Genomic DNA, 18,032 nt, shown 5'->3' on the forward strand with positions numbered 1-18,032 from the left:
TGGTGAATTTATATCAAATTAATGCAGAAACTAAATTAAAATATAACATAATCAAGTATATTTTAATAAATTATTTCCGACACTAACAAAATAATTACCGTTCATAAAAAATTAATAAATTCAAAATTGTTTTAATTTCTTTTTTCAAAAACCGGAAATTAAAAATAGAGCACCTTAGCGCCTCTGGTTAATGAAATGTGAACTAAATTATTTTCAAACGGTCAACGGTTTATTTGTGAGGTAAAAAGTTGTGCGTTCTTTCATGTGTTGATAAAAGGCGTGCTATTTTTGTGGAAATAGCTTGTTTAAAAAAGCAATTCAGTGTCTAAATAAACTAATTAAAGTGTTTCAAGTAAAGCACTCAAAATGAATGACACACGTCCAAGTAGAAAGGACAAAAATCAGAACATTCAGGTTTTCGTCCGTGTCAGGTAACGTTCATAACACTAGCGTCTCTATATACATAATAATAAGTGTCAAATTTTCGAATTTTTACCTCTAAAATACTATATATTTTGTGTCTAAATCTTTATAAGTTATTTACGAACTTTTATTTCTTGAATTTCGTTCAATTTGTTGACAATTATTTTTACTGTTTTAGGATATTTATTAATTCAATTAATTATTCGTTAATTATTTCGAATATTGTAATGTATTTCGAATAGTGTAGTGGATAATTTGACACTTTATATTTTGTTCACAGGCCAATAAATAATTTTGAAAAAACACAAAAATCAGCGTTAGTCGTTGATGTTCCTTCAAATAAAGATGTTGTTGTACGAGAGAGACCAAATGACAAAATATCAAAAAAATTCTCCTTCGACAGAGTTTTTGGACCTCATTCAAAACAGGTGAGAAAATTCTTGAGCTTAGAGCTTTTTTTATAATCACAAATACCTCTTTTGGTTCTGTCAATTTTTTTAGTTCAATTTCCGTTTTGCGTTGAATATGTAATTTTTCTTTGTTTCTATTGAATCTGTAATTTTTCCTTGTTTCTATTGAATGTATAATTTTTCCTTCTTTCTTTTGTCTGTGTAATATTTCCTTGTTTCTATTGAGTATGTAATTTTTCCTTTTTTCTATTGAATGTGTAACTTTTGTCTGTTTTTCTAAATAAATCACATTGTCAGGGTTGCCACAGTTTTGGAAAATTAGGGAAAAGTCTGGGAATTTCATCAAATGTACTGGCAAAATATTAAATTTCTAGAATTATAAGAAAATTCTGATTTTTCGTGTTGAAAATATTGAAAAGATTTATTTCTTCTTGAATTTTAATTTTTTTTTTATTCTGACGATAATTAAACTTTAAAGAATATAAAATTGAATTTATTTTAAATAATTTAATTCTTGAAGAACTATCATAAAACTTATAAATTAGTTAGCGAATAATTTTACTTCAAAAGTCTAAAAATAATTGAATTTTAGAAGAGTTGCTTTTATAATTTTTATAAATAATTCAATAATTTCAGAATATTTGAAATACATATGTTTAGATAATTTTGATGAAGTTATAGTAGCAATTTTTGATAAATTATTTAATTTTAAATGGTTTAAAATCTGATAGTTTATAAAAGTTGATTTTCAAATAATTTTAATTAAAAATTCTAAAGAATTTAGTTTTTAAACAAATTTTATTCCAACTTATTAGAATTTAGTAAACCTGATTGTATTTTTTAAAATAATTTTATGAAAGAGAAATGTTTATAAATATTAGATATATTTTGATTGAAAAATAAATTTAAAAAAAATTGACAGATTGATGTTTACAATGCTGTTGTACATCCTTTACTCGATGAAGTATTGGCCGGATACAATTGCACAGTATTTGCTTATGGACAAACAGGTACTGGAAAGACTTTTACAATGGAAGGCTATAGTAATGATCCTGGTTTGCAATGGCAAAGTGTAAGTTACTCTATTTACAATTCTTTTTATTGCTGGTGGATTCCACGTCAGTTCAACACACTTATTTTCATGACTTGTTGGGATTTGTCTATACTTTTGTAAATTCATTACTTTTATAGTGATAAACAACTCCACCAAATATTTTTTTTAAATTTTGAAAATTACCAAAAATATGGCATTTTCAAAATTTTTGTCTTTTTTTTTAAAGTGCTATAACTTTGGTTCTAATTAACCGATTTTGGATTTTAAAAAAAGGATTTCTTTGGTTTTAAGTATATTTTAAGCTAAAATTAATATAAAAAAAAAATTCAAAAATTTTTTTTTTTTGAAATTTTGAAAAATTAAAAATCCGTTTTTGAAAAAACATCATCTTCGATTTATTTCAAAATTTTACTAAATGTTAGGCCAAATGTGCTTTACATGTCCTTAAGTTTCATCTTGGGATCTCAAAGGGATTCGGAGTAAAAAAATAAAACGTAACCACAAATTACGAACATATGGGGCAAAATTCCTCAACTGCCCAGGTAAAAAAATGAATTTTCTCTCAACTTTGCTAAAATGTTACTATTATTAGTAGAAGTGTAAATATTAATTTTTTTTAATTTGATAAAATATTTTTTAAGTAATGGAGTTTCAAAATTTTGATTTTTTTGAAAATATATTTTTTTCGATTATAAGTAAAATTAATCAAATTTAAAGTATGAATAGTGATTTTTAAAGGGGTTTTCACGGGCTATAAGCTGGCGATGAAAAAAAAGTTGTTTTCTGTCAATTTGACCTTAAAATTCAAGGTCAAATTCTTAATTTCAATGTACAGTAGAACCCGGTTAATACGATCCCGTTTAATACGATTTCCCGCTTAAGACGCTCATTTATGGTGGTCCCTGCAATTAAAGACATACATTTTATATCCCACCTAATAAGTTTTCCCGCATAAGACGCATTCTTAGTGCGGTCCATACAGAATCGTATTAACCAAGTTCTACTGTATCTCAAAATCGGTGTTTTTTATTTTTTCGTAACCTATCCCAATCGAAAGCTTACCTTTTTTCATATGAGCCATGTAAAAATCAGAGTGGGACCATGGAACTTTTTGAAGAAATTAATTATAAATCATCATTTTCTATGTAAAATAATGATAAATTATTATTTTCCTCCAAAATTCTCATGGTCCCACTCTGATTTTTACATGGCTCATAGAAAAAAGGTCACCAGCTTATAGCCCGTGAAACCTTCTTTAAAAATCACTATTCATACTTTAAATTTGATTAATATTACTTATAAATATATTAAATCAAAAAAATAGATTTTCAAAAAAATCAAAATTTTGAAACTCCATTACTTAAAAAATATTTTATCAAATTAAAAAAAATTAATATTTACACTTCTACTAATAATGGTAACATTTTAGCAAAGTTTAAAGAAAATTCATTTTTTTACCTGGGCAGTTGAGGAATTTTGCCCTATATGTTCGTAATATATGGGCAAATCTAAAAAACATGCTCACTTCGACAAAAAAGGGAAAATTTTTTAATTTGTGAGCATTCATGCATTGTTTATATCATTTTACTCATAATTATTCAATGAATCAGAAAATATCAATGTAATTAATATTCATAAATTGCTTCAAAAGTTAGACGGAAAACAAACTTTCGGGTATGCTATATCACAGTTACAAACGACCTGACTTGTGAAATATTAAACAAGAAATAAACAAAATTCAAATTATACTATTTTTTATTAATATTATAAATTTAATTAATTATCATTTATAAAAATTAACTTTAACATTTTCTGCTCCTTGTTTAGTTATTCCATATAAGTAACAAAAAATAATCGATTATCTCATTCTATCCCGATTGAGGATTTTTAAATCTAGCGAAATTATTAATAAATACATGGCAACAGTAAATACTAACCAAGAAAAAAAGTATTTTTAAATATAATAAAAATATAAAGGATAATATTAAATTACCTGAAGACATTGCGGTTTCTTTACTTTTGACGTTAATAAATAGGTTACAATTGACAATTAGTATGAACTTCGTCATTTACAAAAAAAACATAAATGTTGGTTAATTTTAAAATCATAGCTTTGCACCAACTTCAAAATACATACGTGAAAAACGACACGATGCAATAAATTACGATTTTTATACATTCCTAAGGCTGAATACAGAATAGGTTAAAAAATTTAGTGGCGAGTGGCGTGGAGTGTACGATAGTGGGGGCAGTGTCGCCTAGATTTGTGCTTTCAAATTTCGAAAATCGTAACCTCTTAAACAAAAAAGAGAAAAAAAAAGAAAATCGTAACCTCAACTTAAAGTTGAGGTGAAAAAGATTAAACTTAAAGTCAAAAGTTGCCCCCACTATTGTACATTCCACGACACTCACCACCCTAGCCACTCGCCACTTAATTTTGTAACCTATTCTGTACTCAGCCTTATAAAAACTTTTTGAAGCATTTTACAGGTATATGTAAAAATGAAAAATCTATCAGTTACAAAAGAAATTATGTGGTTTTGAATTATTTTGTAAGTGTGCCTTCAAATAAGGTGTCATTTAAATAAAGATTACACTCCACCTTTTAGAATATTTTACCATTAAAGGTCAATTTATTTTAAAGGCACACGTTTTGTTAACATACCAAATTGTTAACAATCGTTTGTCAAATACAATGTGTAGGGTAGAGTGGGGTAAAAAAGCCACATTTTTACTTTTGATGCTGTAAAATCTGTATTTAAAATTTTTTTCTCAAATTTCCAATTGTTATTGAAAGTTTAGTTATTAAGCTTGAAAATTCTTGACGGAAATATTTTTTATCTCATGAAAGGACTAAGTTATAAGAGTTTTACGAAAGCACTGCAAGTGGCTTTTTTGCACCACCTGGTGGGGTGAAAAAGCCACCCTACGATTTTAGCAAAACACGTTATCAATTTAGGTATTTTTATAGTTTTCCTTTATTTATATGACAAATAGTCTTATTTGAAAAATATTTTAATAATTATGAAAGAGTTTTTAGCAAGCAAAATTGAAAATTATATTAAGTTTACCTGTTTTCGATTTGCACTGCCAATTTTTCGTACCTTTTTTAGAAGTTCTCTTTAAGTTTTACCACAGATAACATATTTCGTTGCAACCGTTTATTCATTGTTTATTTTTTAAATGCACTTTGAACTACTTTTTCGTCGTGTTTAATTTATTTTATTAAATAAACACGAGAAATTTTGTAAAATAAGAAGGTTAGTTTAAATAGAAAACAAGTGAATTTCACAAAATATTCAATGGATTCTTTGCCCTGGCTTTTTTACACCCAAGACCAGTTATTAAAAAAAGCAAAAATAAATTGTTAATTCAGTTCAATTTCCAAAAATTAACATTGTATACGTTTTCGGTATACTTTTCTCCTTATGTACAAACATTTACTTTTATTATTCGTTCACTTAATCAGACTGTAATATGTTTGAAAAGTTCACCAAAATGTTTTCAAAAAAGCAACAAAAAATTAAAATTACAATAAAAACAATATTAATCTAGGTACAACATTCAAATTAGATTCAAAAGTTGCGTATTACCTAATAGTATTTATATTCTAAACAGCTGATAAATCGGCTTAATAGTTTTTAAATAAAACTCAAATGGCTTTTTTACACCATGGCTTTTTTACCCCACTCTACCCTACTTAGAAATTTTTAAAAATTAAATGCTTCAAAAACTACATGCAAAAAAACTAAAATAATTTATTGTGGATGAAATTAGAGTCACCCCTTATTAAATACTCACCATTTCGCTATTTTTTGTTGCACACTTTTCTCACTTAGTATATTTGAAATGAATAAATAAGAAATAATAATACGCAAAATATCAGATTAATACATAAATTGCTTCAAAAGTTATTTTCAGTTCAATCTTCCATCTCCTAAAAATCACCGCCAAATTTTTGAGTTTTTCTATTATTCTCTGACTTTCAAGTCGCAAAACACATAAATTATTCAATTAACCACTCCAAACTTTTTCTGAGGCATTGAGTAGTACAAGATGTCTTTTATCCAGAAGGAATTAGGTTTGTTGTAGGGCATACGTACATAAAAAAACAAAGTCACATAAAAGTTGAATGTTTTTTAGATTTACCCATATGGTTACGTTTTATTTTTTTACTCCGAATCCCTTTGAGATCCCAAGATAAAACTTACAGGACATGTAAAGCACATTTGCCCTAACATTCAGTAAAATTTTGAAAAAAATCGAAGATAATGTTTTTTCAAAAACGGATTTTTAATTTTTCAAAATTTCAAAAAAAAAATTTTTTTGAATTTTTTTTTTTTATTATTTTTAACTTAAAATATACTTAAAAACCAAAGAAATCCTTTTTTTAAAATCCAAAATCGGTTAATTAGACTTAAAGTTATAGCACTTTAAAAAAAAGACAAAAATTTTGAAAATGCCATATTTTTGGTAATTTTCAAAATTTTTTTTTTTTTTTTATCACTATAAAAGTAATGAATTTACAAAAGTACAGCCAAATCCCAACAAGTCATGAAAATAAGTGTGTTGAACTGACGTGGAATCCACCTGCAATTAAATTTACCGCAGTAAAAATCATTGAAAATATCTTTTCATTGTTATTAGGACACAAGCGCTGGTATAATTCCTCGTGCCCTAAGTCATTTATTTGACGAAATTCGAACACTCGACGCTCAAGAATATTCAGTACGTGTTAGCTTTTTGGAATTATATAATGAGGAATTATTTGATCTTCTTTCACCAAATGATGATGCATCTAAAATCAGGTAAGAATAATCGAAAAAGAAAGTATAATAAATAAAATAATGAAAAAGGTAAAATTATTAAAAAATTTTTCAGATTATACGAAGATGCGGCAAAAAAAGGTGCAGTAATTATTCACGGATTAGAGGAAGTGACAGTACACAATAAAAGCGAAGTATACAAAATTCTTGAGAAAGGTTCAGAGAAGAGACAAACTGCAGCTACATTAATGAATGCTCAATCGAGGTACGTGCAGTAATTTTACAATAGTTTTTTTTCCTCGAATTTAGCAACTTATTGGATAATATTTTGTTTTTTTTGCAGCCGATCTCATACTGTATTTTCGATTACTGTGCACATAAAAGAAAATACTGTGGACGGTGAGGAATTAATGAAAACGGGAAAATTGAATTTAGTGGATCTTGCGGGAAGTGAAAATATCGGAAGATCTGGCGCAGTTGAGCGAAGAGCAAGAGAAGCTGGAAATATAAATCAATCATTATTAACTCTCGGTAGAGTTATCACTGCTCTTGTTGAAAGAGCTCCTCACATTCCATATCGGTACATAAATTTAATTACTAATTTTTAATTGATAGTTTTAATTAATAATATTAATTTAATCTGTATCTAATTTTTAATTAATTTGGAATTTAATTTTAGTTTAATTCAAGATTTTATGGTTATTAATTTCATGATGTTCTGATTTTTCCTTCCAGAGAATCCAAATTGACTCGTTTATTGCAAGAGTCGTTAGGAGGACGAACAAAGACTTCTATTATTGCAACTGTTTCGCCAGCCAGTATAAATCTCGACGAAACATTGTCAACATTGGATTATGCTCATCGTGCGAAAAATATCACAAATCGACCGGAAATCAATCAAAAACTCTCCAAAAAGGCGTTACTCAAAGAATATACTGAAGAAATTGAGCGTTTACGACGTGATTTAGCTGCGACTCGTGAACGCAACGGAGTTTATCTCGCACAAGAAAATTTCAATGAAATGCAAACACAAATTGAGTGTCAAGGAAAGGAAATTGAGGACAAAATTAATCATATCAAAGCTGTCGAAGAGGCCATGCAAACGAAAGAAGTATATTTTCCTCTCCTTCTTCTATTTTTCTTTTTTACTTTTATTTCATTTTTATTAATTTTATTTATCTGTATTTTTAGAAACTCTTTGATGAGCTTCAGTCACAATACAAAGTGCAAACAGAGGATCTCTATCGTACGAAAAACGATTTAAATACTACGAGAAATGTTTTGAAGGATACTGAATTAGATCGAGATGTACACAAGCATCTTGTTGATAGACACGCCACTACGGAGAAAGTTTTATCAAAACAAGCGCAAATATTGTTGGATGTTGCGGAAACTGCAACAACTGACACTCAAAAACTTCATGATAAAATAATGCGAAAAACGTAAGTTTTTTTTTCTTTTAAGAAATTTATATATATAGAAAACATCGAAATTAAATAGAAAATATTTTCAATTTTTCATTTATTACTTTTTGTTCCTCTTACAGACGAGTTGAAGAAGAAAATGAAAATCTTGGTCAGCAATTTCGCAAAAATATCTCAAAACGATTTCAACGTATCGAACAAGACTTATCATTCCATGCCCAAGGATTGGTACAATGCCATTTGTCAATGAAGGATCAAGTTAATTTACAAACAGCCGGTTATAATCGAAGTATAGATAAAACTATTAATCACATTTCAAAGGAATTAACGCAACAAGAGGGCAATATTAATCGTAAATTAACAGAAGATGTAAATGAATCTGTGAGTACTTTTCTATTATTTTTTTAATCTTTTCAGGCTTCGCGCACTCTATTAAAATTTATTATTTATTATTTACTACTTTTTACATAATTTGATACTATTTGGACACTAAAAGATACATTTTTCTTTTTATTGAAAATTTCGACTACTTAAGAACCGCTAATACTTGAAATAAAAAATCTATTCTCAACAATTTTAATAGAATTCTAAGAATCAATTGAAAATTTTTTAATAAAATTCTTTATAACAATTCAATTATTTCCACAAGTAATGAAATTCTTTGCTGACATTCAATTACTTGAGATATCTATTATTTTAATAAAATTTCTCAAAAGAATTCAATTCTTTAAACAGAATTTTAATAAAATTCTTCGCTAAAATTTAATTATTTTAATAAATAATAAAATTTTAACAGGAATTCAATTATTTTTATAAATGATAAAATTTTAACAGGAATAATAAATATATTCAATAAATAATTATTTTTAATATAAATAGAGTACCTAATAATAAAAATAAAGTGATAAATTCAAATTAATAAATATTTTTTCATAAACTTTAACAAAATTCTATACAAGAATTAAATTATTTTCATAAATAATAAACTTCTTCAAAGAAATTCAATTATTTTCAAACATTTTTATAAAATTCTTTTTAAGAATTCAATTATTTTTAATCCAATTTTAATTGAACTCATCGAAAGAATTTAATTATTTTCAAAAAAAATTCTTCAAAACCATTAAATTATTTTCAAAAATTTGAATAAAATTTCTTACAAGAATTGAATTATTTTCACAAATTAATAATAAAATTCTTAGCAGGGATTTATTTTCAAAAATTTGAATAAAATTTCTTCCAACAATTGAATTAATTTCACAAATAATAAAATTCTTTGCGGGAATTTATTTTAAAAAATTTGAATACTTTTTTTTGCAATAATTCAATATTTTGTTGACAAATAATAAAATTCTTTGGATGAATTCAATTATTATTGTAATTACAATTTTAATCAAACTTCTCGAAAGTATTCAATTATTTGTTTCAAGTTGCAAACGGGTAAAAAAGTATCCTATATAGGTATTATTTCAATAATGTGTTTAGAAAATTCTTCAAAAATTAATCATTTTTAATTATTATTTTAAAATTTGTTTACAAGAATTCAATAACTTTAATACAATTGTAATTAAATTTTTCGAATGAATTCAATTATTTTTTTTAAATTCTAATAAGAATTAAAATTGAAAATTGATTGTCAGTTAACTGTATGCTTTTGTGGTCTTCGTAAAGTTTTTTGGCTTGGGAATTTGACAAAAATAGCCAATTTCATAAACTTGGTCGTCTTTTGAAAAAATATAAAAATTGTAGTCATTTCCGAAAATTCATATAATTTTTTTCTTATTCTGTATCACTAAATAAACAATTCACTAATATATTATTTTGAAATTTAGCGTGGTTTTCATCAAGTTTTTTGGCTTCGAAGTTTGACAAAAATAGTATACTTTTTTTGAAATTATTAAAATTTATATAATATAATAAATATAATATAATAATTATAATAAAATTTAATATTAAATTATTAAAAAATAATTCATAATTAAAATTAATTCCCAGTTTTGGCCCGTTTTTTGTCAAAAAAAGAAAATTGTGAGCGATTCCGACGAACCAGTTGATTTCACAGTTTTTTATTTTATTCGATAACTACTTTTTTATTACTTCTTTTCAGTCTTAGAGCATATTTTTGCTACTTTTTAGGGTTCCGTACCCGGTAGGAACCCTATTAAAACGGTTACGGAAAATGATCATGTACCCCCCCCCCCCTAGCGCTCACAGTTTTTCATCTAGAGAGCTAAAAATTGGTACACGTATGTATCTTTTCGCGTAGATTTCAGGAAAAATATAGCGGAAGTGATTAGAATTGATCTTCATGGTGTTTTCATCGAAAAACTAAAATCTCTTTTTGTAAGCTCGAAAATTCTTTAACCCTTGCTGGTTCTCACAATTCTTAATCTAGTGGACTGGCGTTATACATTTTTATTTATTTTTACGTGTAGATTTTAACCAACATACAGAAAAAATTATTGGAGTTCATCTTCATTTTTTTTCAGCGAAATACTCAAAGTTTTTAAAAATTTCGTCAAAAAAGCGTGTATTTCACCCTAGCGCTCACAGTTTTTTACCTACAGAGCTGAAAATTTGTACACTTTTGTATTTTCCCGTGTAGATTACAGGAAAAATATAGTGGAAATGATTAGAATTGATCTTCATTGCGTTTTGAGCGAAAGCCTAAAATTTTTTTTTCAATATTTGATAATAATTATACCTATGCTAGTTCTCTCAATTCTTAGTCTAGTGGATTGGCGTTGGCATTTTTTATTTATTTTCACGTGTAGATTACAGAAAAAATTATTGGAGTTCATCTTCATATTATTTTTGCGGAAAACTAGAAATTTTTTTGATTTAGAAAAAAAGTGTGTACCTCCCCCCCCTTGGTTTTCACAATTCTTGGCCTCTTGGACTACAGTTTTGCTTATTATGTATTTTCATGTGTAGATTTCAGGAAAAACTCATAGTTTTGAAAAATTTCGTCAAAAAAAGCGTGTTTTTTACCTTAGCGCCCACAGTTTTTTATCTGAAGAGATGAAAATTGGTTATTTATTTATTTTCACCTGTAGATTACAGAAAAAATACAGCGAAAAATATTGGAGTTTATCTTTATATTTGTTTCAGCAAAAAAGTAGAAGTTTTAAACGAGGGTACGGAACCCTCGGTTTTAGTACGAGTTCTACTCGCACTTGTCCGGTTTTTAAAATTAATTATCGAGTGCGATGCCTGTTGTATTTTTGTTTATATTACACGTTTTTCTTTAACTTAAAAATATAATTTTTTACCTAAAAGTATAAACTTTGACTTAAAAATAAAAATTATTCACTTTCAGTACGATTATTATTACAATTGGATAATATTACAACTACAAAGCACGTCGGGAATAGTTGATAAAGAATGTGATCGACTTCATCAAATTTCTTCAAAATTAGCATCTGGATTGAGTGAACTGGTGAACAATAAAATAACCGAGAATTTACGTTCATTGAATAAAGAAATGACATCGAAATTAGAAAATTACAAATTATTCATGAATGAAACACTGAGTCAGGTTTCAAATGAACTTGTTGAAGAGCACGATCGTCTTGCAAGTGAAATAAATAATCTAAAAGCAATAAAACAATCCTGTCAGGAGAATCAAAATAACATTCAGCAAAATAGAAAGACATTTGAAAAGGCTTTTGAGAACCTATGGCAACAGTATCAATCGATTAAGAAAAGTGATGAAGAAAATCAAAATTCAACATTCCACCTATTGCAACAAGTAGATGACAAATATGACTCTTTAAGCAATCACAATGCGTGCAAACGCAAAAATAATATCGATCGAGATCAACTTTTCAAGAGTAAAGCAAGTAAAGATATTCAATGTATTCAAACATCATTAACAAAAGGATTTGAAAAGGTGAGTAATGAAAATATTACAACAATTAACTTGAATGAAAAATATTTTCATTATATTATTTCGTTTGTTATTTATTATTATTTATTACTCATATTAAATAAAACTGAAAAATATTTAATTCAGAATTGGAGAATTGCTGAGAAAACGATCGAGCAAAGCAAACAACTCACGGAGAACATTGAATTAGATTTAGAAGAAAGCAGAAATACAATAAGGGAATATCAAAAGTCTGTAACTAATAGTACAGGTGAATTACAACAAAAAACGGCAAAAGACAAAAGTGCAATTTTATCATCTGTGCAAGTAAGTTATTTTTTCAACAATTTTGTTACTAGCACAGATTCTCTAATAATATCAAATTGAGACAAAAAACCTAACCAAAACTTTGCATCGCAACAATTTTGATATCCTTAGAAAAAAATTATAAGTTTTCAATTTAATATTGAATTTAATAGATAAAGTTATTAATAAACTGTAATTTTTCTCCAGGAATTACATAAGATTGTCGCAGATGCAAGTGTCGATCATGTCGAATTTATGGAAGATCAACGTAACAAAGTATTAACAAGTTCAACTGAAATCTGTCGCAAATTGGAGACTCAGAGTGTGGAATTCACCGAGTGGAATATTGGAATAACAACAGAATTACGAACAACTCAACACCAGATTGACAAATTCCTCGTGGAAGATCTTCGTCGCGATGTGCCAACAGGTTCGTTAAATAAAATATTAATTTCGAATATTTTCAGATGTCGGATAATGACTTTTCCGACTTTTTCAACTATTTTCAGAAAATGCGAAATTTCTAAAGTGTGAAAAATAACTGGGTCAAAATAAGTGAAACCGGCCACTTGAAAAATTTTTGTCCCCGAATTTAAAGTTATCTATGGTTTTTGATAGATATATGAGTAAACTTTTACCCGCTAAAATATTTTTCAAAAATTTTATTTATTTTGAAAGTTATCAGGTGTTAAACTTTTAGGTTACTTTTTATTCTTTTCATTATTACTCCGAAACGAATGAAGATAATTTCAATTTTTTTTTTGGAAATTAAAGCTAAAAGTCTGTAGTTTAAAGTGCAACTGAAAAAATTGCTGTATAATAAAAATTTCTAATTGTTATTAACAATTATTTTAAACAATTGCGATTTAAAGTATGTTCTCAATGTCGGAAAAAAATCAAACTATACTCATGTGATGCGCAAAACTCTAACGAGTAAATTAAAAAAAAAAAAGTGAGTAACCTCTAAAATTACAGAAGTTATGCATATTTTTCTGACGACGCGCGGGAATTAACTGATTCGCAAACTCTCGAGCGCGCGGGAATACGCCCGCGCCCGCTCCCGCCGCACTGCTCACACTTGTGTTTTCAAACAATTTATGTTTACAGAGAAGGAGAAGTAATTAAAATATTATTTTCTTACTGAATAGTTTATTAATATTTTTACTTTTGGAGTAATTATATACATAAAAACCATTTTGTATGTACTCATAAACTGCTTTGCAGTTTTTATGCTTTGATAAAAAACTTTTTTCGTGGGTCTGATATTCTTGAATCGTACAAAAATCGAAATCGATATTGTTTGTGTAGAATTTCATCAAAAAATTTTTTAAATAATTGGATTTCTAAATAAAATAATTGAATCATTTGTCACTTCTCCAAAATTCAATTTTTATTAGTGTTTTAACTGAAATTTCTTCTATAAATTCGCTATTTTTAATAATTTATTATTTCTTAAAATTGTATTCCCATAAAGAATTTTATTAACAAATTTTTAAATAATTGAATTCTTTGAACGAGTTTTAATAAAATGTTTAAGAATAATTATTATTCTTAAACATTTTATTTATTTATTATTATTATTATTATTATTATTATTATTTATTATTATTATTTTTTATTTATTATTTTATTTATTTTTTTATTTTTTATTTTTATTTTTTATTTTATTTTTTATTTTATTTTTTTTTAATAATTATTATTCTTAAACATTTTATTAAAACTCGTTCAAAGAATTCAATTATTTAAAAATTTGTTAATAAAATTCTTTATGGGAATACAATTTTAAGAAATAATAAATTATTAAAAATAGCGAATTTATAGAAGAAATTTCAGTTAAAACACTAATAAAAATTGAATTTTGGAGAAGTGACAAATGATTCAATTATTTTATTTAGAAATCCAATTATTTAAAAAATTTTTTGATGAAATTCTACACAAACAATATCGATTTCGATTTTTGTACGATTCAAGAATATCAGACCCACGAAAAAAGTTTTTTATCAAAGCATAAAAACTGCAAAGCAGTTTATGAGTACATACAAAATGGTTTTTATGTATATAATTACTCCAAAAGTAAAAATATTAATAAACTATTCAGTAAGAAAATAATATTTTAATTACTTCTCCTTCTCTGTAAACATAAATTGTTTGAAAACACAAGTGTGAGCAGTGCGGCGGGAGCGGGCGCGGGCGTATTCCCGCGCGCTCGAGAGTTTGCGAATCAGTTAATTCCCGCGCGTCGTCAGAAAAATATGCATAACTTCTGTAATTTTAGAGGTTACTCACTTTTTTTTTTTTTAATTTACTCGTTAGAGTTTTGCGCATCACATGAGTATAGTTTGATTTTTTTCCGACATTGAGAACATACTTTAAATCGCAATTGTTTAAAATAATTGTTAATAACAATTAGAAATTTTTATTATACAGCAATTTTTTCAGTTGCACTTTAAACTACAGACTTTTAGCTTTAATTTCCAAAAAAAAAATTGAAATTATCTTCATTCGTTTCGGAGTAATAATGAAAAGAATAAAAAGTAACCTAAAAGTTTAACACCTGATAACTTTCAAAATAAATAAAATTTTTGAAAAATATTTTAGCGGGTAAAAGTTTACTCATATATCTATCAAAAACCATAGATAACTTTAAATTCGGGGACAAAAATTTTTCAAGTGGCCGGTTTCACTTATTTTGACCCAACTATATAGTCAAATTTTTTTCATGAAAAGCGTCTATAACATTGTTTTGCAAAAATTCTACTTTTTGGTGAACTTTGCAAATATTGAAAACCTAAAATGCCTTTGAATTAACTTTTTAAAAAACTATGAAGAATGTTACAGTTGAAATATTTATACATAAAAAAATTGAATTTTTTAAGAGTTGTTGTAGAAATTTCTGGAAACAATTATTTCAAACAATAAACAATTTCTGAACAATTCAGTTTTTCAAAAAATTTCAAATAACACTGGTTTCTGATACAACTCTTCAAAACTTCTATTTCAAAAATTTTTAATTAAAATATTTCTCTATATCAATTATTTTGAATAATTTTCTGAAAATTTTTCGAGAATTCATTTGTTGAATTGAAATACACGAAAGCAATTTTGAGTGAATTTAATTGAATTTTTGAATACTCAGTAAATTGAAAAATTTTCAAATACATGACCAAAATTTTTAAAATTGAATTGAAAACAATTGAATTTAAAAATTGAAGTCTTATTTTAAGTACATATATTATTTTAATTTTAAGTGAAGTTTTTTACATTTTTTGAATAATTCAATTCCGAAAGCAAAAATTCTAAAAAATAATTGAATATTGGAATTTACAGTAGAAATTTGTAGAAACAATTAAATTTCAATAGCTTTCAAATCGAGATTTTAGAAGATTTAAATTCTGAATTATTTTAATTAAAAATTATTAAAAAACAATTTTACAGAATTTCTTTGAAAAAATTTGATTTCAATTATTTAAAAATTAATTATTAATTAGAAAGTTTTTGGAATTTTTAAACGTATATTTATATTCAAATGGAAAAATTTCATGAAATTAAATTGAAACCAATCGAATTTTTGACTTTCTCAAAACTATTAAAAACATTTAATTAGAAAGTGAATTTTGGGTTTAAAATTCTGGAAAATAATATTTAATATTGAAAGAGTTATAGTAGAGATTTTTTGAAATAATTAAATTTCAAAAGGATTTAAATTGAAATTTTGGAAGATTTGAATTTTTAATAATTGTATTTAAAAATTACAGAAAACTTAATGTTTTTAAAAATTTTAACTCCTGTGGAAGAATATAATACTATAAGTATTTAAACATTTGTTTAACAATTTTATTTAAGTTTTTCATTTTAGAATTCAGAGAAAATTTAGAAATTTCAAAATTTTAATTGAAATTTTTTGAAGATAATTGAATTTTTAGAAGTAGTTAATAGAAAAATTATCAAACAATTGTATTTTTTGGAGAATTTTATCACAATTTTTAAAAAAATAATAGTGTTGAAGAAATATGTTAAAAAGTTTGAAAAAAATGTTTTGAAAATGTTTTGAAAATAATTGAATTTTATAAAAATTTAGAATTGAAGGCAGAGGCCTAAATATAAAATTTATTCTCTAAATGACTTTTTTTATTCTTATCTTTTCTTCTGTAAAACAGTTTACAAGAATAGGTAATACTCAGTGCTATTTTTTATATTCTAAATATTTAAAAATATTAACTTTCTTGATTTCTGCTTTTTTCAGGAACCACGCCTGTTCGAAAAGATTTTCGCTATCCTCAAAAATTAGTAGCAACTTCTCCACGTGAAAGGATTGTTAAAAGATTTATTGAACGTGCTCGAAGTGTTGGTGAATCTGAAGACGAGGTTGGGAAATTTATTTTTATTAATCTATTTAAATTGAATCTGTAAATAATTAGTTTTTTAACTTTTAGTATCGCTTTTGGTTTATTAATTTATTAATTTTCATAGTTTTAATTTATTTTTAATTCTTATTAATTTAATATTAATTAATTAATAATTTTATAATTAAAAAGAATATAGAAAAATATGAATTACTAATTTCAGGATTCGACAATAATCGGTGTGAATACGTCACCAACTGGAAATAACGTTCAGACAACATCCACACCTAATAGCGTGTCAATTTCCAAACTTCAAATTCTTAATGGAAACACTGTTGGTTATCCAATGGTAAAAGCCGCTTCGGCCTCTGATATCTCCATCATCGCGAGACCCAGCAATGAACTCATAAGACATTCGGAATCAGATTTGCCATTAAAGGTACATTTAGAAGTTATTCGAGAAAATTGACAATTTTCTAAAAGTTTCTTTCAATTATTCATATACCTATATATGTTATCAATAAATTCTATTTTTGTTGCTTTTCTTGTGTTTTATTTTTTTTATATATATATTTTATTTTACTTCCATACCTATTTTCGAGTTTGTAAGTAAAAAAAATGTTCATACAAATGTAAGAAAATTAAAAAAGCAAATATTTTCAATCAATATTTGATTATTATAACTCTTATTGAATTAAAATTCAATAAAAATAAAATTTTAGATCAAATATTAATTAAATTAATGTTATATGAAACAAAAGAAGTACAAGTAAATTTTTGTTAACCTTTCTTCTTTAACGTCGTTAAATAAAATTTCACAATTATTAAAAAAAACGTCTTTTTCAGCAAAACGATAAAGAAAATGACGAGGAGGAGTTCATCAAACCAAACAACACAAAAATCAAACGATTATCAAAACTAAAAAGTGTCAGTCGAAAAGTTCTAGGAAGTTGCAACTAGTTTCATCATGAATAAAAAAAAGGTTAATATTTTTACTTTTTTTGTATTTTCATTAGATGAAATTACCATTCTTTGAAAATGTGCTGGGGTATAATTATATATAAATTTTAAAATTGTTTCCATACCAGAAACATAAAATTTCATCTTTTTTATATTTATAATTTTCCATTTTAAAAAAATTGAGACATCAAATTTAGACATTAATAAAAAATTTATAATATACTTTTATAATATTGAAATATAGTGCAAAGAAATTAATTTTTGATACATTCTAAATATTTCCAAAAATAATAATAATAACAATTTTTTGTGTTTAAAGAAAAATGGAAACTTATGTTTCGTAATTACTACGTTACTTTTGATATGACAATAATATCCATGATATATATTGTTCATACGATTTTATCATTAAATTAAGATTTTTATAAATAAAAATATTACTCTATTTAGGTAGATAATTTTTCTTATTTTTTATTTTTTT

The 18,032-nt window shown here is 25.6% G+C and overlaps 1 protein-coding gene across 1 annotated transcript; it reads left to right on the forward strand.

The window, feature by feature from the left end:
• Positions 1-209: 209 nt before the first annotated feature.
• On the forward strand, positions 210-17,586 carry LOC122509813 (kinesin-like protein Klp61F). The gene is made up of 15 exons (XM_043624066.1): positions 210-431; positions 704-851; positions 1,756-1,905; positions 6,535-6,695; positions 6,769-6,918; positions 6,997-7,233; positions 7,389-7,764; positions 7,845-8,095; positions 8,200-8,458; positions 11,394-11,966; positions 12,090-12,269; positions 12,456-12,678; positions 16,492-16,613; positions 16,815-17,030; positions 17,438-17,586. Exons 1-15 carry the CDS (start codon positions 367-369, stop codon positions 17,549-17,551), a joined length of 3,225 nt encoding a protein of 1,074 aa, XP_043480001.1. The 5' UTR covers positions 210-366; the 3' UTR covers positions 17,552-17,586.
• The last annotated feature ends 446 nt before the right edge of the window (positions 17,587-18,032 follow it).

Source organism: Leptopilina heterotoma, unplaced genomic scaffold (genome assembly GCF_015476425.1).
Source record: "Leptopilina heterotoma isolate Lh14 unplaced genomic scaffold, ASM1547642v1 Lhet_63, whole genome shotgun sequence".
Taxonomy (NCBI): Eukaryota; Metazoa; Arthropoda; class Insecta; order Hymenoptera; family Figitidae; genus Leptopilina; species Leptopilina heterotoma.